Source organism: Haliotis rufescens, unplaced genomic scaffold (assembly GCF_023055435.1).
Source record: "Haliotis rufescens isolate VD_foot unplaced genomic scaffold, xgHalRufe1.0.p SCAF_10, whole genome shotgun sequence".
NCBI classification, from domain to species: Eukaryota; Metazoa; Mollusca; class Gastropoda; order Lepetellida; family Haliotidae; genus Haliotis; species Haliotis rufescens.
The window spans coordinates 23,880,350-23,906,112 of record NW_025963780.1 but is presented as its reverse complement, the minus strand read 5'-3'; the positions used below and the strand labels follow the sequence as shown (position 1 = coordinate 23,906,112).

General features: G+C 41.9%; 3 protein-coding genes across 5 annotated transcripts in view; 1 reads left to right on the top strand and 2 right to left on the bottom strand.

Annotated features, from left to right (window-relative positions):
• Nucleotides 1-5,462, bottom strand: part of LOC124130839 (corepressor interacting with RBPJ 1-like) — a 32,417-nt gene extending 26,955 nt beyond the window's left edge. Inside the window, exon 1 of the mRNA XM_046493853.2 lies at nt 5,294-5,462. Within this exon, the coding sequence (XP_046349809.2) occupies nt 5,294-5,365 (72 nt within the window). The 5' untranslated portion in view covers nt 5,366-5,462. The remainder of the gene's footprint in view (nt 1-5,293) is intronic.
• Nucleotides 5,463-5,527: 65 nt separating this feature from the next.
• The window catches only part of LOC124130840 (oxidoreductase NAD-binding domain-containing protein 1-like), a 30,968-nt gene continuing 10,732 nt past the window's right edge, over nt 5,528-25,763 (top strand). Inside the window, exons 1-6 of one of the 2 annotated variants that reach the window (XM_048388398.1) lie at nt 5,528-5,817; nt 6,577-6,676; nt 12,548-12,654; nt 15,575-15,716; nt 16,514-16,753; nt 18,406-18,502. In XM_048388398.1, the coding sequence (XP_048244355.1) occupies nt 5,789-5,817; nt 6,577-6,676; nt 12,548-12,654; nt 15,575-15,716; nt 16,514-16,753; nt 18,406-18,502 (715 nt within the window). In that variant the 5' untranslated portion in view covers nt 5,528-5,788. Of the gene's footprint in view, nt 5,818-5,839; nt 5,987-6,576; nt 6,677-12,547; nt 12,655-15,574; nt 15,717-16,513; nt 16,754-18,405; nt 18,503-25,763 lie in introns of those variants that run through there. The other variant, XM_048388399.1, reaches the window with a different exon arrangement.
• LOC125376575 overlaps nt 19,924-25,763 on the bottom strand; it is a 69,084-nt gene continuing 63,244 nt past the window's right edge. For both annotated transcript variants that reach the window (XM_048388395.1, XM_048388394.1), the window contains exons 4-5: nt 23,446-25,476; nt 19,924-20,696 (exon numbers count right to left, since the gene is read on the bottom strand). In XM_048388395.1, the coding sequence (XP_048244352.1) occupies nt 20,473-20,696; nt 23,446-25,476 (2,255 nt within the window). In that variant the 3' untranslated portion in view covers nt 19,924-20,472. The remainder of the gene's footprint in view (nt 20,697-23,445; nt 25,477-25,763) is intronic.

Below are 25,763 nucleotides of genomic sequence, written 5' to 3'. Positions count from 1 at the left end.
GGCGGGAACACTGGTACAATCAGTCCATGACTTCACCATATTAACTACATACATGGGCGGGAACACTGGTACAATCAGTCCATGACTTCACCATATTAACTAAATACATGGGCGGGAACACTGGTACAATCAGTCCATGACTTCACCATATTAACTAAATACATGGGCGGGAACACTGGTACAATCTGTCCATGACTTCACCATATTAACTACATACATGGGCAGAGAAAACTGGTACAATCAGTCCATGACTTCACCATGTTAACTAAATACATGGGCGGGAACACTGGTACAACCAGTCCTTGACTTCACCATATTAACTACATACATGGGCGGGAACACTGGTACAATCAGTCCATGATTTCACCATATTAACTACATACATGGGCGGGAACACTGGTACAATCAGTCCATGACTTCACCATATTAACTACATACATGGGGGGGAACACTGGTACAATCAGTCCATGATTTCACCATATTAACTACATACATGGGCGGGAACACTGGTACAATCAGTCCATGATTTCACCATATTAACTACATACATTGGTGGGAACACTGGTACAATCAGTCCATGACTTCACCATATTAACTACATACATGGGCGGGAACACTGGTACAATCAGTCCATGACTTCACCATATTAACTACATACATTGGTGGGAACACTGGTACAATCAGTCCATGACTTCACCATATTAACTACATACATGGGCGGGAACACTGGTACAATCAGTCCATGACTTCACCATGTTAACTACATACATGGGTGGGAACACTGGTACAATCAGTCTATGACTTCACCATATTAACTACATACATGGGCGGGAACACTGGTACAATCAGTCCATGACTTCACCATATTAACTACATACATGGGCGGGAACACTGGTACAATCAGTCCATGACTTCACCATATTAACTACATACATGGGCGGGAACACTGGTACAATCAGTCCATGACTTCACCATGTTAACTACATACATGGGTGGGAACACTGGTACAATCAGTCTATGACTTCACCATATTAACTACATACATGGGCGGGAACACTGGTACAATCAGTCCATGACTTCACCATATTAACTACATACATGGGCGGGAACACTGGTACAATCAGTCCATGACTTCACCATATTAACTACATACATGGGTGGGAACACTGGTACAATCAGTCCATGACTTCACCATATTAACTACATACATGGGTGGGAACACTGGTACAATCAGTCCATGACTTCACCATATTAACTACATACATGGGCGGGAACACTGGTACAATCAGTCCATGACTTCACCATGTTAACTACATACATGGGTGGGAACACTGGTACAATCAGTCTATGACTTCACCATATTAACTACATACATGGGTGGGAACACTGGTACAATCAGTCCATGACTTCACCATATTAACTACATACATGGGTGGGAACACTGGTACAATCAGTCCATGACTTCACCATATTAACTACATACATGGGCGGGAACACTGGTACAATCAGTCCATGACTTCACCATATTAACTACATACATTGGCGGGAACACTGGTACAATCAGTCTATGACTTCACCATATTAACTACATACATGGGTGGGAACACTGGTACAATCAGTCCATGACTTCACCATACTAACTACATACATGGGCGGAAACACTGGTACAATCAGTCCATGACTTCACCATATTAACTACATACATGGGCGGGAACACTGGTACAATCAGTCCATGACTTCACCATATTAACTACATACATGGGCGGGAACACTGGTACAATCAGTCCATGACTTCACCATATTAACTACATACATGGGCGGGAACACTGGTACAATCAGTCCATGACTTCACCATATTAACTACATACATGGGCGGGAACACTGGTACAATCAGTCCATGACTTCACCATATTAACTAAATACATGGGTGGGAACACTGGTACAATCAGTCCATGACTTCACCATATTATCTTTAACCATGGTAATCCTATTGAAAGGAAACCTTTCTGTGGCAGTGAAACATTAATGTGTTAATTATGATTAGGCTTAAAAAAATAAAGACATTGTTCTTAGGCAATGTTTTTTGAAAATATAATGTGGGCGGTGTCTTTTTTCTCTTTTGGCTGTCGTAAAAAGCGCCTAACAGGATAGGGTGGCCAGGCTTGTTGACTTGGTTGATGCATGTCATTGTATCCCAATTGGGTGGATCGATGTTCATGATGTCAATCACTGGATTGTCTGGCCCAGACTCATTATTTACAGACCGCTGTCTTATAGCTGGAATATTGTTAAATGTGGTGTTTGTCAGATCGTGTATATGGAAACCGATTTACATTTTTTTTATGATGGTACTCATAATTTTGTTACTTATATCTGTAGCCTGAGATATTTCCGATCAGACGTTATATATGGGGACTTTAGATCATGTAGATTTACAGTTTTTCCTACATTTTAGACAATTATACAATATAAGTTATTTTTTTGGATAGACTAAAGATCTAAATGTATGCTTATTGAATATAGTTCTAGTTTTGACTTTTTTAAATATGTTTTCGTTGCAGGAAGGGGAAAAATGTTACACAACCATTCCAGGAGATAAAATAAAGAATGTTGAATCATTGAGGAATACACAAAATAAACCCTGGGCTGTGAATTATGTTAAAGTAAGTACAGTTGTTTACAGTTACATTCCATTGTCTATGTCCATGTTAATTGGTGGGTTTGTTTTTTGCCCTAAATGAATGCTAAGAATGTAGATCTTTTCATATAAATCTATGCTCATACCACGTTTTGTATTCAACCTGATTCTTGATGTCTCTGCATGAATGTTAAAATTTGTTTCCATCAGACACTTGCATTATACATTATTGTTTGAAATTGATAAAGCCTTATCTCCAAATGAATGTTTCTTGTCATATAATATCTTTCAAATACCAGCTAGAGATTTATTAAGCTGTTTGTATTTCAGAAAGTGGAAGTGAACACCAAAGAAAGAAGATTCTGGCATTCAATAATTTCAAAAAGTGTATAAATTTTCAATTATCTAAAAATATTAAAATGTCAACACAAATGTGTCTTGGAGTTCTTTGTTGAATGGTGACGTCGCATGACTGAAAGTTGAAGTATACTATATGGACTTGATTAGAGACTGACCATTTAATATTCAAAGAGGTGGGGACCTGGAACTTTTCTATGGAGATTACATGTTTTCGGTCACAGCTACAAAAGCAGATATATGTTTTTATTTAACTCTATGAGCCTGAAGATAAACACCTTGCAACTAGATCTATGTCACTTTTTGTGGCAGGCATTTTTTTTCACCAGTCTGAACCATAATTATTTTGGTTAAGAATTTTCGGTGACAACATATTTTTTCGATAAAATTCCAGGCCCCGACCCTCCCCAAAATATCAAATGGTCAACCCCTTACCATGTCTGCCATTCTTATTTTGTTTCCTGCATTAAAAGCCCAAAGGGTAATGGTGTCTGACTTTGTTAGTCATATGTATCTAGTTAACAGCTCGGTGGTGTTTTTACATTTTGAACATTGTTAGCAAAACACGATCTTACTTTAACTGAGCTATTCGCCGCCTTGGTTTTAAAACATTGGTAAAGGGTATCTCGAATCATACACATTCACGTGACTAAAGTATATTCTGAAACATTTCCGGAACCTGTTTTGGGGTTGTTTTTACATTTTAGTGGGGAATGGTCATGAGATAACCTTGTAACACAAAGTTATTTCAAGTCGTTGTGACAACGTCCATGGCAGTACACAGAATAACGTTGCAGGGACACATTATTATAAACATTGCCACAATGTAAAATACAACATTACCACAAAGTCAAATACAACGTTCCCTCAACATAAAAATACAACGTAAAATACAATGTTATCACAACGTTGTGACGACGTGAATATGACGTAACACAACGTTAGGCCATGACGTTGTGACCACATAAATGGGAGTCCACAGAATAACGTTATTTATCATATAATGGGTAGGTTTCTCGGCAGGATAAAGCCAACGGATAAAAACGATATCCGTTGGGGTCATATGCGGATAGAGATGCAAATTTCAAAGGTCAAGTTAGGACTTCTTTCAGTGTTTATAAACAACATGGCGTCGCCCTCGTCATTCGGCGATCGAGTCAGAATTAACCATCAGGAATCTGGATAAACTACAGGGATAATTGCTATCATTATCAAAAGAACAGACTAATATACTGAAAATCAGTGTCTAACTGTGACGTAGCTAAGGCATTTTATAAGTTTTGGCAACTTTGGAGATATAAATTTCGAAACAATTTTGCGAGGGCACGAGGCCTAGCCAAACGGGATCAGTAGCCATATCTGTGCTTGTAGACCTCTGCGGCCTGAAAACTTCTCCACAAATTAAAAAAGTTGGATTTGGCTGAAATATGTTTGAATTGTTACCTTGTTTCGTTTTGTCGCTGTGTGCACATCTGACTACACTTCTTAACATTATGATAGGAGAGGCCGACTGTCAACAACGTCTGACCGTGGCCGTGACGTCTCACAGACTAGGGTTAGAGTAGCTTCCCTTTGACAAAGGGCAGTTACTCTAGCGGACAGACCAATGGATGGCCGCGAAAGGCAATTGAAAACAATTGTTGTTTTGCGTATATGTTGCTTCGCCACTAAAGAAACAGATTTCAGTTGGAACTATATTGGCTACTGTCAATGTCCGACTGACACATCACTTAAACTGTGACGTCATAAATATTATTGCGCGCAATCCAGGAAAACTCGCAATGTTTCGGTAATGTTTGTGAGAGAGGGAAAGCGATTTTCAAGCACAGAATTAAAGACTGACATTATATGATAAAGAGGTTATCACGCTTGTGTGTTTGGGGATGGTAAATATCCTGTATTAGGAATAAACACTATGTATTTAGCTCGCCAAGGCTCGCTAAATACAATGTTTATTCCTAATGCAGGATATTTACCATCCCCAAACACACTCGCGTGATAACCTCTATATGGACGTAATATTCACAACGTTCCCACAACGTGAAATTGTAAGCTGGGTATGGGTTGCTGAAGAACTATTCTCCCCGGCTCTTCACGGGTCACTTCCGCTCGAATCTCCCTCGAAAAGTTATACATTTATGCATTGCTGCTAAATACTTTTGATTAATCAAAAGGGTTTTTGTGTATACGGGCGAAAGTCACTATGAGACTAGACTTCTATGTATTGAGATGTCTATATAGTGTATATTCAATAACTTCGAATTCAAGCTATTTGTCTATCATTCAAATGATACTCACTCGTTTTATGTTATCCTTGCTAGCTGGATGGAAGAACTTCTTCGTCATATAATTGTTGAAACCCTTCCCCATCTTGATGAGTATTTGTACAACAGTCCAGTCAGTAAAATATAGGTCTAGAAATGAAACGATGCTCTGTCGTCAAATTTCCGGAAGTAAATAGTCTGAAAACTCCTCGCAGCGTTGACCCGAGCCTTAGATCTTTAAAAAACACACACACACTGTACAGAGTTTGTATGGTTCAATTGGAAGCGAATGAAAACTATTTTACAACATCTTCTGTTGTGTTTTAATAATATAATTATTTATATGGCAGCATTTCCATCGTCGATGCTGTCATTATGAAACGTGAACATAAATTCGACCTTGACATTTATTGAGCCTAGCAGTCAAAAGCGTCTGCACGGCATTTGTCCGAGGCTATATTTAAAAGCCCAGTAGTTTTAGTGGTTAGTTGGACCTCGTGACCTCTGAACCAAATGCTAAATACTTAGCATGGTATTGCGATACGTATGTCGCATTAGGTACGTTTCCACATCGTTTTTGTTCAACACAGGCTTGCCATGGGCCCAGTAAAGTTGAAATATTTGTAGTCAGAATCAAATCGAAGTAGTCTTGTCGAAATGTCAACAATGACGACATAGTGAAATTACCTGGACGAGGAATACGTATTTTGGTGTTTGTCGAAATACGGTTAGTCTGTTGTAAACTTTCGTCGTCAAACCAATCAGCAGGGCTCCAGATAACTTTTTCAGCAATTGAGTTTTTACTCGAAGGTTTCTGTTTAAATTGGGTTATTTATTACCTTTTTCATTGTGTAACCAATAGTTTTTCACTCATCTATCCATCACTCGATTGGGTTTTTCACAAAATAAGTAAGCATTTTGAGATTTCAAAAAACATGAAATAATGTTTTAGATGTATCTAACAGTTCTAAATACAGGCTTGACCCGGAAACTAAATTAGCTCGTAATTGTGTTTCGGAAAGCTCCACTGGGTATTTACGAGTGCTGTTTTCAAAAATTGAGTTTTTAATTTAATGCAAGCGATTCTGTATGCAAGTTAATTGAAAGTAATTCGGTTTTGAATAGTTTTGGGGGGTATTTTACGCAAACACGCAGCTTATCTGTAGCTATGAATCAGTTCGGTTGAAAAAGCAATCAAGATTCAGAAAACTTGACCGAACAATGACTAGCGTCTCGATCTATAGGGCAACATTTGACAATAATGAAATATTGACTTGTCCTGTTCTGCGTCATTCAGTTTAGTATGTCCTTTGACAGGTGTAGATACAAGCAGACAATACAGCGACATGTAATGATGTCATCCGCTACACCAACTACAGACCATCTTCAGAGAACAGCTGACAATACAAGACAAAAAGTGAGGATTTGCGTAAGATATTGACAGTGTATCGATGAATTTTTGCAGGAGGCAAATGGCATTAGAACATATAATCATGATTTTATCATGTTTTGAAAGGACAATCTTCAATGTCACTCCCAAATTTGAAAAATAATCTACAGATGACAATGTCCTGGAAAATGAACCTATCTGAAATGCTGCATATCAGTGGTATTTAGACCTTATAGCTTAGGCCACACTTCATATTTTGTGATTTGCTCAAGTTGTTTGTTTGTTGTTAACGCCACATTCAGCAATATATAAATAATCAAGGTCGAGACCAGGCAATCTTGTGGGCGACATCATAAGCAATGATCCACACAAACTGGTTGACATGAATCAACCAATGCACTGAGCCTGACCATCCGATTCATTTAGTCGCCTCTTACGACCACCATTGGTTTCTTAGGACCTATATTCAGTTTGCAGTGGATAGAGCGGAAGGTCCAGGGCCCCATTCCACCAAGCGATCTTAGCGATACGTCGATTGTGACTCCCATTCTTTAACACTGACTTACGACAGTCGTAGCGCTAAGATCTCTTTGTGGAACGGGTTTCCGGGCTCCCCAGCCTCGTCATAAAAGATGGTACTTGTTGTTTTCCTTCCTGACACACGACATTAAGGGGCTAAAACAAGGACTGGTTGGCTAGGAGTAGGTATACTGTGTCTGAGTGGGGTATTCATGTTAAACTGCGGCATGATACTCAGTGGACTTTCACTTTAAAACTGGCATGATTTTGAACTAGTACAAGCACACACACACACACACACACACACACACACACACACACACATTTCCATATAGATGCAATAATTTTAAATGAGACATTCAACCCCATTTCAAAATGCCTCATCTTAACTTTGGTTAACAGCTACTAATGGTTGTTTCTTACGAAGTCATTATTAGTAACCTAGTAATCATGGTGATATTATATTCCTTTTCAGGGATAGAAAGGTGGGGAGGGGGTTTTCAAGTGTGACACAGGGCACTGATGAAGATATTAAAGGGGATTGAGTGCACATAATACTAATGTCAACAAGTCACTTGGCTGAGGGTGCAGTTAAAATGTGACTTGGCTGAGGGCGCAGTTAACATGTGACTTGAGTGAGGGTGCAGTTAACATGTAGTGATTTGTCCAAAGGTGCAGTTAACATGTAGTGACTTGTCCGAGGGTACAGTTAAAATGTAGTGACTTGGCTGAGGGTGCAGTTAACATGAAGCGACTTATCCGAGGTTGCATTTAACATGTAGTGACTTTGCTGAGGGTGCAGTTAACATGTGACTTGGCTGAGGGTACAGTTAACATGTGACTTGGCTGAGGGTGCGGTTAACATGTAGTGACTTGGCTGAGGGAGCAGTTAACATGTAGTGACTTGGCTGAGGGCGCAGTTAACATGTAGTGACTTGGCTGAGGGTGCAGTTAACATGTAGTGACTTGGCTGAGGGTGCATTTAACATGTAGTGACTTGTCAGAGGGTGCAGTTAACATGAAGCGACGTGGCTGAGGGTGCAGTCAACATGTAGTGACTTGGCTAAGGGTACAGTTAACATGTAGTGACTTGGCTGAGGGTGCAGTTAACATGTGACTTGGCTCAGGGAGCAGTTAACATGTAGTGACTTGGCTGAGGGTGCAGTTAACATGTGACTTGGCTGAGGGTACAGTTAACATGTGACTTGGCTGAGGGTACAGTTAACATGTGACTTGGCTGAGGGTACAGTTAACATGTAGTGACTTGGCTGAGGGTGCATTTAAAATGTAATGACTTGTCTGAGGGAGCAGTTACCATGTGACTTGGCTGAGGGTACAGTTAACATGTAGTGACTTGGCTGAGGGTACAGTTAACATGTAGTGACTTGGCTGAGGGTGCATTTAAAATGTAGTGACTTGTCTGAGGGAGCAGTTAACATGTAGTGACTTGTCTGAGGGAGCAGTTAACATGTGACTTGGCTGAGGGTACAGTTAACATGTAGTGACTTGGCTGAGGGTACAGTTAACATGTAGTGACTTGGCTGAGGGTGCATTTAACATGTAGTGACTTGTCTGAGGGAGCAGTTACCATGTGACTTGGCTGAGGGTACAGTTAACATGTAGTGACTTGTCTGAGGGAACAGTTAACATGTGACTTGGCTGAGGGTACAGTTAACATGTAGTGACTTGGCTGAGGGAGCAATTAACATGTAGTGACTTGGCTGAGGGAGCAATTAACATGTAGTGACTTGTCTGAGGGAGCAGTTAACATGTGACTTGGCTGAGGGTACAGTTAACATGTAGTGACTTGGCTGAGGGTACAGTTAACATGTAGTGACTTGTCTGAGGGAGCAGTTAACATGTGACTTGGCTGAGGGTACAGTTAACATGTAGTGACTTGGCTGAGGGTACAGTTAACATGTAGTGACTTGGCTGAGGGTGCATTTAAAATGTAGTGACTTGTCTGAGGGAGCAGTTAACATGTAGTGACTTGTCTGAGGGAGCAGTTAACATGTGACTTGGCTGAGGGTACAGTTAACATGTAGTGACTTGGCTGAGGGTACAGTTAACATGTAGTGACTTGGCTGAGGGTGCATTTAACATGTAGTGACTTGTCTGAGGGAGCAGTTACCATGTGACTTGGCTGAGGGTACAGTTAACATGTAGTGACTTGTCTGAGGGAGCAATTAACATGTAGTGACTTGTCTGAGGGAGCAGTTAACATGTGACTTGGCTGAGGGTACAGTTAACATGTAGGGACTTGTCTGAGGGAGCAGTTAACATGTGACTTGGCTGAGGGTACAGTTAACATGTAGTGACTTGGCTGAGGGTACAGTTAACATGTGACTTGGCTGAGGGTGCATTTAACATGTAGTGACTTGTCTGAGGGAGCAGTTACCATGTGACTTGGCTGAGGGTACAGTTAACATGTAGTGACTTGTCTGAGGGAACAGTTAACATGTGACTTGGCTGAGGGTACAGTTAACATGTAGTGACTTGTCTGAGGGAGCAATTAACATGTAGTGACTTGTCTGAGGGAGCAGTTAACATGTGACTTGGCTGAGGGTACAGTTAACATGTAGTGACTTGTCTGAGGGAGCAGTTAACATGTGACTTGGCTGAGGGTACAGTTAACATGTAGTGACTTGGCTGAGGGAGCAGTTGATATGTAGTGACTTGGCTGAGGGAGCAGTTACCATGTGACTTGGCTGAGGGTACAGTTAACATGTAGTGACTTGTCTGAGGGAGCAGTTAACATGTGACTTGGCTGAGGGTACAGTTAACATGTGACTTGGCTGAGGGTACAGTTAACATGTAGTGACTTGGCTGAGGGTGCATTTAACATGTAGTGACTTGTCTGAGGGAGCAGTTAACATGTAGTGACTTGTCTGAGGGAGCAGTTACCATGTGACTTGGCTGAGGGTACAGTTAACATGTAGTGACTTGGCTGAGGGTACAGTTAACATGTAGTGACTTGGCTGAGGGTGCATTTAAAATGTAGTGACTTGTCTGAGGGAGCAGTTAACATGTAGTGACTTGTCTGAGGGAGCAGTTAACATGTGACTTGGCTGAGGGTACAGTTAACATGTAGTGACTTGGCTGAGGGTACAGTTAACATGTAGTGACTTGGCTGAGGGTGCATTTAACATGTAGTGACTTGGCTGAGGGTACAGTTAACATGTAGTGACTTGGCTGAGGGTACAGTTAACATGTAGTGACTTGTCTGAGGGAGCAGTTAACATTTGACTTGGCTGAGGGTACAGTTAACATGTAGTGACTTGGCTGAGGGTACAGTTAACATGTAGTGACTTGGCTGAGGGTGCATTTAAAATGTAGTGACTTGTCTGAGGGAGCAATTAACATGTAGTGACTTGTCTGAGGGAGCAGTTAACATGTGACTTGGCTGAGGGTACAGTTAACATGTAGTGACTTGTCTGAGGGAGCAGTTAACATGTGACTTGGCTGAGGGTACAGTTAACATGTAGTGACTTGGCTGAGGGTACAGTTAACATGTAGTGACTTGGCTGAGGGTGCATTTAACATGTAGTGACTTGTCTGAGGGAGCAGTTAACATGTAGTGACTTGTCTGAGGGAGCAGTTACCATGTGACTTGGCTGAGGGCACAGTTAACATGTAGTGACTTGTCTGAGGGAGCAGTTAAAATGTGACTTGGCTGAGGGTACAGTTAACATGTAGTGACTTGTCTGAGGGAGCAGTTAACATGTGACTTGGCTGAGGGTACAGTTAACATGTGACTTGGCTGAGGGTACAGTTAACATGTAGTGACTTCACTGATGATACAGTTGACATGTGTCTTGGCTGAGGGAGCAGTTAACATGTAGTGACTTGGCTGAGGGTACAGTTAACATGTAGTGACTTCACTGAGGATACAGTTGACATGTGTCTTGGCTGAGGATACAGTTGACATGTGTCTTGGCTGAGGGTACAGTTAACATGTGACTTGGCTGAGGGTACAGTTAACATGTAGTGACTTCACTGAGGATACAGTTGACATGTGTCTTGGCTGAGGGAGCAGTTAACATGTAGTGACTTGGCTGAGGGTACAGTTAACATGTAGTGACTTCACTGAGGATACAGTTGACATGTGTCTTGGCTGAGGATACAGTTGACATGTGTCTTGGCTGAGGATACAGTTGACATGTGTCTTGGCTGAGGATACAGTTGACATGTGTCTTGGCTGAGGATACAGTTGACATGTGTCTTGGCTGAGGATACAGTTGACATGTGTCTTGGCTGAGGATACAGTTGACATGTGTCTTGGCTGAGGATACAGTTGACATGTGTCTTGGCTGAGGATACAGTTGACATGTGTCTTGGCTGAGGATACAGTTGACATGTGACTTGGCTGAGGGAGCAGTTACCATGTAGTGACTTGGCTGAGGGAGCAGTTACCATGTAAGGTGTCAGAAATGAAGAAAGGCTGCACACACCCCTGCACCCTCCCTCTGGATCCACCAGTGTGTTTCAAAGAAACATTATAATATTATTAATGTCTTCATTTAGCATGTCCATATATTATTGGTTTTCCATGTGTTTGTCAGGTTTATATGTGCGTAGTACATTTCTCACAGGCTAAACATAGTTAATATCATCAAAAGGGAGAAAAATCAGTGATTTCTTACCATGTCAATTTGGCACGAGTACCCTGCCATTGTTAATTTAGTAGTACCATTCATTGGCACTTTTATTTAATACAAGGAATTTCAAAACCTGCATTTGCAATGCATGACCAAGTAAAGTCTTCAGCTTCACTATTCATTGCTCATTATTTTCCGTTCCGGCTAGTCCTTGCTGTAGCCGCAAATGAAGCAATTCTGAATCTCACTGGGGCTCCTTTTCAATTTTAATGGAGTTGTTTGTTTCTATAAAACTTACATGTTTTCGGGGACGAAGTGTTTGTGTAATCGACTTAGTTGAAAGTTGAGTAAATTCATTGGCAACTTTTCAGTTTAATCAGCGGTAGAACCTAACATTTTCAGTCCACTAGTCCTTATAATGATAACATATAGCAAGACCTTTAAAAATTCCAAATTTCTACTAGTCCTTAGGATACCTTAACTCTTGTTCAGTTTGGCAAGGACTCTAGGACAAGTGCCAATTTCTAACACTGATATTTACTCAGAATAGAAAAGAATGGTTTCTGAACAAATGCGACAATGTACTCATGGCACAAGACTAACATATAATCTATGAAATATTTTCTTACACAATACATTTCTCTCTTCAAAAATTTAAAAATACAAAATATTCACTAATGCTGATTGGAAGACTTGCATTTATTCAAATCTAAATGTTGTTTTTATAGATTCATGTATTCCCGTGATGGTGCAGGTCTATCACAGTACTTTTTATTCCCAGGTGATGTCTCCTGCCACTGTGATGAACATCCAAGACGAGTCAAGCACTGTCAAAAGTCTGGACCTGAAGATCCATAATGAAGACTTCAGCTTTAAGGCAGGTCAGTGGTGAGTACCTACATCCGGGGACTGATGATTAGGGACTTCAGCTTGAAGGCAGGTCAGTGATGAGTACCTACATCTAGGGACTGATGATTAGGGACTTCAGCTTGAAGGCAGGTCAGTGATGAGAACTTGACATCTAGATACTGGTGATTAGGGACTTCAGCTTGAAGGCAGGTCAGTGATGAGTACTTGACATCTAGATACTGATGATTAGGGACTTCAGCTTGAAGGCAGGTCAGTGATGAGTACTTGACATCTAGATACTGGTGATTAGGGACTTCAGCTTGAAGGCAGGTCAGTGATGAGTACTTGACATCTAGATACTGATGATTAGGGACTTCAGCGTGAAGCAGGTCAGTGGAGAGTACTTACATCTAGGGACTGGAGGGGGCACGGGTGGCCCAGTCGTCTAAGGCGCCGCGATTCGCTGTGCAGAGTTGCGTCCCTTGGGCACGCCAGAAACCTATGATTGTGCGTTCGAATCCCGGTTCGCCCTGATTATGTTTCTAGGTTTGTCAGCCATACCCGTGCTCGTGGGTTTCACTGAAGTGGTAAACGTCTGAGACCTGCATCACTTCGGGCTTTCCTCCCACATAAAGCTGACACGCCGCGATATAACTGGAATACTGTTAAAAGCGGCGTTAAACCAAACTCACTCACTCACTCTAGGGACTGGTGATCAGGGACTTCAGCTTTAATACAGGTCAGTGGTGATGGCTTGTTGTGTGTGTGTGTGTGTGTGGGGGGGGGGTGAGATACATTGATGAGCCCAATCTCACCTGGCCCCCTCCCCTATAAAGTCCCTTAACCTTGAACACTTGAACAATTGTCAGTTGGTGTAAAGCAGTCTGCAGAAAGAGATTTGTCAGTGTATATTCCTGAACTGTATATGCCAGTGCCATTCACAGACAATGTCCACATCTAGAAGGATCTTGTTTCGTAATAAAACTGTCAGCAGGTCCTTAACGTGTGGTCAGCAGACATCCCAGAGTCCCTCACCTATCGCGGAGCTTGACACACGGCAGTATCATATACCTGTCAACAAACAAATCAGGTGTCTACCAGTACACGAGCAACTCAGTGAAAAATCAGGTGTCTACCAGTACAAGAGTAACTCAGTGTAAAATCAGGTGTCTACCAGTACACGAGCAACTCAGTGTAAACTCAGGTGTCTACCAGTACAAGAGGAGCTCAGTGTAAACTCAGGTGTCTACCAGTACAAGAGTAACTCAGTGTAAAATCAGGTGTCTACCAGTACACGAGGAGCTCAGTGTAAACTCAGGTGTCTACCAGTACAAGAGGAGCTCAGTGTAAACTCAGGTGTCTACCAGTACAAGAGGAGCTCAGTGTAAACTCAGGTGTCTACCAGTACACGAGGAGCTCAGTGTAAACTCAGGTGTCTACCAGTACAAGAGGAGCTCAGTGTAAACTCAGGTGTCTACCAGTACAAGAGGATCTCTATGTAAAATCAGGTGTCTAATAGTGCAAGAGGATCTCTGTGTAAAATCAGGTGTCTACCAGTACAAGAGGAAAATCACAAATTGTATTCAACCTGTGAAGATTCGGGGTAGAATAAGTCTTCAGCAACCCATGCTTGCCGTAAAAGGCAACTATGCTTGTCGTAAGAGGCGACTAACGGGATCGGGTGGTCAGGCTCGCTGACTTGATTGATGCATGTCATCGTATCCCAATTGCCTGGATCGATGCTCATAATAATCACTGGATTGTCTGGTCCAGACTCGATTATTTACAGACCACAGTTATATAGCTGGAATATTGCTGAGGGTGGCGTTAAACAACAAACCAACCAACCAACAAACAAACTATATTCACTTGAAAATTCAACACTCTTGTAGAAATAACCTGTCTGACTGACTGTGGCCATCAGACCAAACAAAACAACATTATCTAGTAGAACATCATCTTCCCGAGGCAAAGGAGTTAACTGACTATAAAAGTCCAGTTTCCACCCTTGCCGAACTAGGCTGGTATTATGGAGTTACGTTTTGTCTGGACTAACAAGTCTATGCATAGTCCAATCAAAATCGCACACCGAAATCCAAATCTGGTTCGTAAACTGTCGTGCAGATTTCGATCGATTGCAGGATTTGCAAAGCATGTGCATCGCCAATTCGTTGTCAGCAGATATGTTTTTAATCAAGGTGCTCACGTGATTTGATGCATTTCGCTATGTAAGACCTGTTTTATCACAATATAGATCTTGATTATGAATCAGATCGTCCTGAGTGGGCGCCACTATTTTGTGTGAAGCAAATGCAAGTGATATGAGAGGTGGAATCTGATTGGTCCGTACGGTAGGAGAGGCTTAGAAGGGATATAATTGCTAATAGCCACTGGTGGCACGACGTTCGAGCCCAGTAATTCCAGCCTATTTCGGCAAGGGTGGAAACTGGACTTTTAAAGTCAGTTAACTCCCTTGCCTCGGGAAGATGGTAGAACATCTACTAAACAGGATCTGAAGGGTAGTTGACACCAGAAATGGGCTTCACACATTGTATTCATTTGGGGAATCAAACCTGGGTCTACAATGTGGAAGGTGAATGTGTTAACCAATAGGCTACCCCAAAAGACATTTTTGGAAAGAGCTTTTGACTGACATAGTAAACTCTTTTTTACAGGTCTCACAGGATATTTGAATATTGATATTGTTACACACCTATAATGTCTTTGACCATGATATGGTGTTGTGTTCAGGGTGGATAGCCACATCCCTGGTGTAGATACAGTAGGGGGCTTCTCCATGTGGTCGTCACCGGGTCGCTAACACTGTTTTTACCATGATATGGTGTTGTGTTCAGGGTGGATAGCCACATCCCTGGTGTAGATACAGTAGGGGGCTTCTCCATGTGGTCGTCACCGGGTCGCTAACACTGTTTTTACCATGATATGGTGTTGTGTTCAGGGTGGATAGCCACATCCCTGGTGTAGATACAGTAGGGGGCTTCTCCATGTGGTCGTCACCGGGTCTGCTACATAGGGACGGGATGCTGCAACTGGCCGTCAAACGCAGCCCTCATCCACCTGCACACTGGGTGCATACAAAGGTCAGAATTTTTTTTAGCTTTGGAAGTGACATAATTTCTCAATTTATGAATTAAAAAACTAATACATAGCAGTAGAAGCTAACCTGAAATCTTACTGGCCTGGACAGGAATAACACATAAGAACACCAAAAATCAGCCTCAAATTCTAACAGTCTTCAGAATAACTCTATCATTATCTCAGTGGGACTAACTGGGTAGTACAAAAGTCAGTTGCTGATTAATCTTTGATCAAAGTGATCAGAAATTTTATCAGTGATGAACAGACATTGGCGGCAGCCATAAACTTTTTATATTTTGACTTCTTTTCTGAAATGACTCAACGGATTCATCTGAAATTTGTGTGGATGTGTGTTACTTCAAGGGATTAAGTGTCTTCAAGGGATCAAAACTGGAATTTCAATATGGCCGCCAGATAGCCATTTTTGACTTGGAAACATAAGATTAAAAAGATCTTCTTCGCAAAAACTTAAAGGGCATGAGACTTGAAACTTTGTGAGACGATCACCTTATGTAGTACTCAGTTCGATTCAAGGCATCTTGATCGTAAATCAAATATGGCTGCCAATGGCCTTATTAAAAAATGCAAAGCATTCTGAGTCATTGGTCATAAACATCTCCTCTTGATTGCACATTCTGATCAACATGATCCAATTTAATCATTTATGTACAGAGTCTGTATTTAGCAATTACCAATCAGTATCAGTGTAATAAACTTCCATTGAACTAATTCTGTTTTCGGTCTGACATACCAATATTTATTTATGCATCTACCGGTATGCTTGGCTCATGTTTACCAGTGCAAGGTGGGGGCTCAAGTGGACCTGCGTGTGGGTGGCGACTACTTCTATGACCCTCAGCCAGGCGAAGAGCCTCCCACAAACCTGCTGCTGGTAGCGGGTGGGGTCGGGATCAACCCCCTCATGAGTATGCTGAGCCACGTTCATGATCTGCAGCAGATGGCGACGACACGCAGCATGTGCCCAAACAAGGTCATCCTCATGTTCAGTGCCAAAACCAAGGAGGAACTTTTGTTTAGGGTATGGTGACAGTTTGCATTTACTTTCAGGTCTGGTTTTAAAGTTAGTACCTGTATTAAATTTTTTTAAATTGAAATTATTCTCACAGTTCAACTGAAAATAGAATGGGATTTAGTGTGCAATCTGTATTTCCTCTATTAGACACCAGGGCCCACTTGCACAAAGCGATCTTAGCGCAAAGATGATCTTAACTCCCATACTTTAACACAGGCTTAAAATAGTCTTAGCGCTAAGATCATTTTGTGCACGTGGCCCCAGGGCATTTATTAATTTTGTGCAAGCCGTTGACCCGGCTTCTCTTTGAGGCCTGTTGTCTATTTTGTTTAAAGCTGGCACAGTGGCAACTCACTTCCTTGCCGAATCCAAAATTTGACAGTCATACAAAGCGTACATTTGCAGAAAACTGTCAGTTGGATCTGTGGATTGCACTTCAGACTGCAGTCAAATAAATGTACAGATTGTTTCATCCTGTGTTCCAGGTGTAATTTTAGACATAAGCAATACAGAACCTGGTGTAAAATGGGAATTAATTCACGTTTTGTTTGATATGAAATGCCTTATCTTTGACGACTGAACATTTAGTCTATGATTCCTGTGTACACCACTTCATAGTGACGTTAGATTGACTTATATCTTGTTTTATTATGCCTCAAAGTGAGATTGACCCATGAGAGCAGAACTACAGACACCACACGAGCCCGTATACGTCATTAAAAATATAAGATGGTTGTTACTGACCAAATGTGAGACTGTATGCCAGTAACAGCCATCTTGGATTTTCACACATCCACCTCATATATTTCACATACAAATTCTGGTACATTGGTTATTCAACACTGTTTGTGTTTTTATATAATTAATTGTGATGTGCAAGGACAGATATTTTAAACAAAAATCCCGTTCGTGACTTTATTGATAAAGACTATAGTTAAATATTTCCACAAGGTTTGCATGCTGAGGTTTGAAGAGTAGTCTCCCTTTGATCCTAAACTTAAGGGTTGTTGTTGTGAAGTTTTTAGTTTGACATGATATGTGCAATAAAGACACCAAATAGTGAAAGCATTTCGGCATAATAAATTTGTGGTGGTGTCTTTAGTTGCTGTACCTGGTATCATATTAAGTGAGCAGAATAATATTGGGCGAGGCGCTAATAAAACAAAATGAAACAAATGACAGTTGGACAGTGAACACAAGACCAAGCCAGGAGAAGTGTAAGTATAGTGTGGGAGGAAAGCCCGAAGTGATGCAGGTCTCACTCCGCTGAAACCCACAAGCACGGGTATGGTGCTGACAAACCTAGAAACATAATCCGGGCGAACCAGGATTCGAACCCACATTCGTTGGTTTCTGGCGTGCCAATGGGAAGCATCTCTTCACAGTGAATCTAAGTGACTGGACCACCCGTGATTATTTAATGTGGAAGTTCCCCTGATAATGACTATTTAGACATCATGTTCGTGTATCACTTTAAGGAAAATACTATTGCTGTAATAGTATGTGTGAAGTAATACAAATTGACCATTCAGCATTGAGACAGCTATGTATGTTTAGTGAAATATATTTTGAGATCTTTTAATGATCCAGGTGTAAGGAACTTTTCTTGATAGTTCAGATTCCTGATACCCAGTACTGATATTTCATTTGTTTTTCAGAAAAGAATTGATGAATTATGCAATATGAAGTCAAACAACATGTCATCAATGTATTTCATCACAGAGGAGACAGCTGGGAAAGGAGACAACACTGTTTGTAAGTTCGCTTTGTCTGTTAACATGGTTGACATGGTTAACATAATATTAAAGACTTTTTATCCCTTGAGTAACTTGGCCATACCTTGAGTAACTGGGCCATCCCTTGAGTAACTGGGTCGTCCATTGAGTAACTGGGTCATCCATTGAGTAACTGGGTCATCCCTTGAGTAACTGGGTCGTCCCTTGAGTATCTGGGCCATCCCTTGAGTAGCTGGGCCAAACCTTCAGTAACTGGGCCATCCCTTAAATAACTGGGCCATCCCTTGAGTAACTGGGTCATCCCTTGAGTAACTGGGTCGTCCCTTGAGTATCTGGGCCATCCCTTGAGTAACTGGGCCATCCCTTGAGTAACTGGGTCACTCGAGTAACTGGGTCATCCCTTGAGTAACTGGGCCATCCCTTGAGTAACAGGGCCAAACCTTCAGTAACTGGGTCATCCCTTGAGTAACTGGGCCATCCCTTGAGTAACTGGGTCATCCCTTGAGTAACTGGGTCGTCCCTTGAGTATCTGGGCCATCCCTTGACTAACTTGGCCATCCCTTGAGTACCTGGACCATCCCTTGATTAACTTGGCCATCCCTTGAGTACCTGGACCATCCCTTGAGTAACTTGGCCATCCCTTTAACTGGGCAATCCCTTGAGTAACTGGGCAAACCCTTGAGTAGCTGGGTCATCCCATGATTTTACTGGGCCCAACCCTGAGTATCTGGACCATCCCTTGAATAACTGGGCCATCCCTTGAGTTACTTGGTCATCCCTTGAGTAACTGGGTCATCCCTTGAGTAACTGGGCCATCCCTTTAACTGGGCCATCCCTTGAGTAGCTGGGTCATCCCATGATTTTACTGGGCCCACCCTTGAATAACTGGACCATCCCTTGAGTAGCTGGGCCATCCCTTGAGTTACTTGGTCATCCCTTGAGTCTGGCCATGTCTGGCACTCAGCATAAAGGGTGTAAAACAAGGACTGGTCGGCTCGGAGTCGGTATACTGTGTCTGAGTGGGGTATTCATGTTAAATTGCAGCATGGTATTTCAGTGAGCTATCACTATAAATCAGCATCAGTCCCGAGTAGTACGCACGCACGCACGCACACACACACCAACATCGCTATATAAGTGCAATATTCTGAGATGTGACTGTAAACCCAATTTCAGCAAATCTAGTAAATATTGAGACACCATCAGTTCACCAATCGTCAGTGATTGCTGTTGAATGTAATTAAATAAGGTAACAAGTTACGGCATTTCATTATTTTACGTAACTGTCGGCTCATGAAGAATGCTGATTCAGCAGATACATGTGCGTGTATGTTCTCCTTACTGAAGGAGGTCGGTGTCCAAGCTAAATCTGTCTATACATGTGGTTGTAGGTTTAAGTTTATTCTGGATTTGAAAGAAAAACTAGCAAAACCATCAACCTACAAGGATGATTGAATTTTATTACAAACTGAGCCAATATTTACAATCATAATATTTGTACAAACTTCTCTAGAGCAAAATTAGGACATTTCTACACTGCAAGCTGAGTGGCAATACATGGATGGTCAGTGTTAGCTCTTCGTGTCAGAAAAAGATGGGAAGTTTGTAAAATCATCATTTCACAGATATTCCTGTCTTTTCAAGACGAAAAGCTCCGCCTCGCTCTCATATTATATATTCAGATTAAATAATGGAAAAATAATTTTCTCTCAGAGAAAATTTGAGAAAACTGACTTAACTGTTAATATGGTGCCTCAGCACTGTAGCTCACCTGCATATGTAGGCAACAGGTTCAAATGTTGACAACCACTTCACAATTGTTAAGCAATACTGTTGAAATATATTCAGCATAAATACAAAATAAGCACAAATGTATTGACTAAATGTTTACAGTGTTCCCAAGTCTGCAAGAATGAATGTTCTATAGTAGAACATAGTTGCAATACACAATCAATAAATTTCCTTCAGAACACATAACACACAGCTTAATCAGTGAGGATGTTTAACTGTTTGAAGATACTTGGCTAGTGTAGGATGTCCTCCCATCTGAGCTACACATTCAATGTCCTCATTACTGTCTGTTAGAAGTGTGAGGTCAGCTTTGTGCTGCACAAGGAGGTCAACAACATCTTGATGTCCATGGAATACAGCTTTCATCACAGGTGTGTATCCTTCACTCCCTCTGCTGTTGATGTTAGATGGAGACAGGACATGTTGTTTGAAGATACTTGGCTAGTGTAGGATGTCCTCCCATCTGAGCTACACATTCAATGTCCTCATTACTGTCTGTTAGAAGTGTGAGGTCAGCTTTGTGCTGCACAAGGAGGTCAACAACATCTTGATGTCCATGGAATACAGCTTTCATCACAGGTGTGTATCCTTCACTCCCTCTGCTGTTGATGTTAGATGGAGACAGGACATGTTGTACTATAGCAGTGTTCCCACCCTGACAGGCAAGATGAAGTAAACTATCACCATCTGTATCCACCAGTGTGAGGTCAGCTTGGTTGGACATAAGGAGGTCAAACACACTTTGATGTCCATTGACAGCTGCCTTCATTGCTGCTGTCCATCCATATCTGCCTGTACTGTTGATGTTAGATGGAGACAGGACATGTTTTACTATAGCAGTGTTCCCACCACCACCACAGGCAAGATGAAGTAAACTGTCACCATATGTATCCATCAGTGTGAGGTCAGCTTGGTTGGACACTAGGAGGTCAAACACACTTTGATGTCCACTGACAGCTGCCATCATTACTGGTGTATGTCCATGCATCCCTCTGCTGTTGATGTTAGATGGAGACAGGACATGTTGTACTATAGCAGTGTTCCCACCCTGACAGGCAAGATGAAGTAAACTATTACCATCTGTATCCACCAGTGTGAGGTCAGCTTGGTTGGACACTAGGAGGTCAAACACACTTTGATGTCCAGTGACAGCTGCCTGCATCACTGCTGTCCATCCATGTCTGCCTCTACTGTTGATGTTAGATGGAGACAGGACATGTTGTACTATAGCAGTGTTCCCACCACGACAGGCAAGATGAAGTAAACTGTCACCATATGTATCCATCAGTGTGAGGTCAGCTTGGTTGGACACTAGGAGGTCAAACACACTTTGATGTCCACTGACAGCTGCCCTCATTGCTGCTGTCCATCCATACTCCCCTCTACTGTTGATGTTAGATGGAGACAGGACATGTTGTACTATAGCAGTGTTCCCACCACGACAGGCAAGATGAAGTAAACTGTCACCATCTGTATCCACCAGTGTGAGGTCAGCTTGGTTGCACACAAGGAGGTCAAACACACTTTGATGTCCATAGTCAGCTGCATTCATTGCTGCTGTCCATCCATACTCCCCTCTACTGTTGATGTTAGAAGTTGTCAGGACATGTTTTACAATAGCAGTGTTCCCACCCTTACTGGCAAGATGAAGTAAACTATCACCATCTGTATCCACCAGTGTGAGGTCAGCTTGGTTGGACATAAGGAGGTCAAACACACTTTGATGTCCATTGACAGCTGCCTTCATTGCTGCTGTCCATCCATATCTGCCTGTACTGTTGATGTTAGATGGAGACAGGACATGTTTTACTATAGCAGTGTTCCCACCACCACCACAGGCAAGATGAAGTAAACTGTCACCATATGTATCCATCAGTGTGAGGTCAGCTTGGTTGGACACTAGGAGGTCAAACACACTTTGATGTTCAGTGACAGCTGCCATCATTACTGGTGTATGTCCATGCATCCCTCTGCTGTTGATGTTAGATGGAGACAGGACATGTTGTACTATAGCAGTGTTCCCACCCTGACAGGCAAGATGAAGTAAACTACTACCATCTGTATCCACCAGTGTGAGGTCAGCTTGGTTGGACACTAGGAGGTCAAACACACTTTGATGTCCACTGACAGCTGCCTGAATCACTGCTGTCCATCCATGTCTGCCTCTACTGTTGATGTTAGATGGAGACAGGACATGTTGTACTATAGCAGTGTTCCCACCCTGACAGGCAAGATGAAGTAAACTACTACCATCTGTATCCACCAGTGTGAGGTCAGCTTGGTTGGACACTAGGAGGTCAAACACACTTTGATGTCCACTGACAGCTGCCTTCATTGCTGCTGTCCATCCATACTCCCCTCTACTGTTGATGTTAGATGGAGACAGGACATGTTGTACTATAGCAGTGTTCCCACCACGACAGGCAAGATGAAGTAAACTGTCACCATATGTATCCACCAGTGTGAGGTCAGCTTGGTTGCACACAAGGAGGTCAAACACACTTTGATGTCCACTGTCAGCTGCATTCATTGCTGCTGTCCATCCATACTCCCCTATACTGTTGATGTTAGAAGTTGTCAGGACATGTTTTACAATAGCAGTGTTCCCACCACGACAGGCAAGATGAAGTAAACTGTTACCATTTGTAGCCACCAGTGTGAGGTCAGCTTGGTTGGACACTAGGAGGTCAAACACACTTTGATGTCCACTGACAGCTGCCATCATTACTGGTGTATGTCCATGCATCCCGCTGCTGTTGATGTTAGATGGAGACAGGACATGTTGTACTATAGCAGTGTTCCCACCCTGACAGGCAAGATGAAGTAAACTATCACCATCTGTATCCACCAGTGTGAGGTCAGCTTGGTTGGACACTAGGAGGTCAAACACACTTTGATGTCCAGTGACAGCTGCCTGCATCACTGCTGTCCATCCATACTCCCCTCTGCTGTTGATGTTAGATGGAGACAGGACATGTTGTAGTATAGCAGTGTTCCCACCCTGACAGGCAAGATGAAGTAAACTGTCACCATCTGTATCCACCAGTGTGAGGTCAGCTTGGTTGGACACAAGGAGGTCAAACACACTTTGATGTCCATTGACAGCTGCCTGCATTGCTGCTGTCCATCCATGTCTGCCTCTACTATTTATATTAGATGGAGACATGACATGTTGTACTATAGCAGTGTTCCCACCACGACAGGCAAGATGAATAATTCCACTGCCATGTTTATCTTTCACATTCAAATTTGATGTTGTCTGCAGTAACTTAAAACATCCCTCTGATCCCGTGTGTGCTGCAACCATGACAGGGGTCCTGCCATTCACATCAACAGAGTTTATAACATTATTCCCAGGTTTCCTGGTTAACAGGACTTTCAGGTTTTTTTCAATTCCTGATTTACAGACAAGATGGAAGATGGTTTGCATGTTTTTGTCACTTGTGTTAATATCAGCGCCTTCCTGCAGCAGATACACTAGTATGTCAGAGCTGCCACTTTCAGCAGCTGCCAACAAAAGTCTGTTCAGTGTCAACTGATGGTCATGTTTCTCACTCCTGCTGAACAGCCATTTCAATGCTGTCACATTGTTGCTTTGTGCACATCCTTCCATGGCCTCACTGATTTCTCCTTGAGTGAACTCTTCTCCAGTTGTGTGTTCTATACCTGTAATTAGACGTGCATTATGTCCAAGAACTGCCCAGTACAGAAAACATTGTCCTTTCTCTTTCTTGTGAAACCAAAGATGTTTTGTCCGATCACAATGAAGTTTCTCGAGCAGCTTGAAAACTGTGGCGTCTTGTTTGAGAATTGGATGTGTCACTGATTTTGAAAACTGTCCTTGTTTAATAGACTGTGTAAACCTTGTGGTAAGTAGGTCATCATAATTCTCTGAGACATATATCAAATGGAGATGATCATCAACTTTGGTTTCTTCAACCTTGTCACCTTGTACCCTTTCAAACAGAAAGTCATCACTGCAGTGCTTCAAAACAAAGATTGGACTGATATTATACAAGGCACAGGCACAAGCATCATAGATTGAAGAATGAGCAAAGCCAACAGTGTCTCCTCTTGTGAAGAATGTACCTCTCAAACCTTTAGCTGCTTTGTACATGCCTGAACGTGTAGCGTCAGACATCATCTGTAAAACAGTTTTGACCAGGCTGTCCATTTCCTTATCCTCACCTTCACTGTCTAACTTGCTCAGGTCCAATTTGTCTTCACACAGTAGCATCAGAACCAGAATGGCCGATCGGTCATTTCTCTCTTCAAGCAAACGCTTTAGCTCTAACCTGAGATAAAACAGTGGTTCCTTGAAAAATGATTTTGCATTTTTGTAGAAAGATGAAAATTCAAAACAAAGTTTACAAATAAGAGGGAATCCAAAGATATTTGAACAGATTTCCAGCTCACTGTAATCAGGTATATGTTGCATGGAGCAGTCACCGAGAGCTTTCCTATGTCGTTCAAATATTGTCTTTTTCTCTTTGTCAGAAAGCCAGTATTTATCTTGTGTGGTTAAATCCATTACAGTTTGACCTTTGAACAGTTTGAAACCCTCGTACTGCAGTTTTGCAAGTCCATCATGGAAGTTGTATGACTTTGATGTGAAGACAACACGAATATCTTTTGTTTGAAATTCTGGTTGACTCTGCACTTTCTTTCTGGATTTACCAACAGCATCACTATCTTTTGTTTGAAATTCTGGTTGACTCTGCACTTTCTTTCTGGATTTACCAACAGCATCACTATCTTTTGTTTGAAATTCTGGTTGACTCTGCTCTTTCTTTCTGGATTTACCAACAGCATCACTGCTTTCATGCATTTCTGACTGCAGCTTTTCCGCACTCCCCTTTTGTTCTAAATGGAGGAGAAGGTTGTTTAGAAAGGTTTTCACCTGTGATGTATTCGCAGATAATCCAACAGTACCAAACATGTCATCTACTATGAGGAATACTCTGGGGTGGCTACTAAGACACTGGTCTAAGTCAAACTTCTCAATGTTGTCCACAAACACGACCTCGTAGCCTTTGTCTCTGTACTGTGAACCTAACACCAGAGCCATCGTTGTCTTGCCTTCTCCCGAAGCCCCGCAGATGGTCACATGTCCAAATGCCTTCAATTTTCGTTTCACGTCTTTGTAGGGTTCAGTTGGAAGAAAAATCTTCTTCGCTTCGTCTGTGCGCAAATCAAGGGTACCTGTGGAGGAATGAAAACTATTAACCATCCCAGCAAATACTTGGATGTTAAAATTAAACTACAAAATATTTGCTAACTAAATCTTCTTGTGTTAATTATCAGGGGGAACAGATGTGTTCCTGACTTAGTGTACACAACTACATTCATATTTTATAGCCCTCTTCATTCAGTCTTGTTGATAATGGCAATGTTTGCCATTTTGCCAGTTTCAACCCTCTTCAACAAATTCAACCAAATTTAAATCTTAACTTTTACTCTGATACAATACCTCTCTGTGTTAAGCTCTT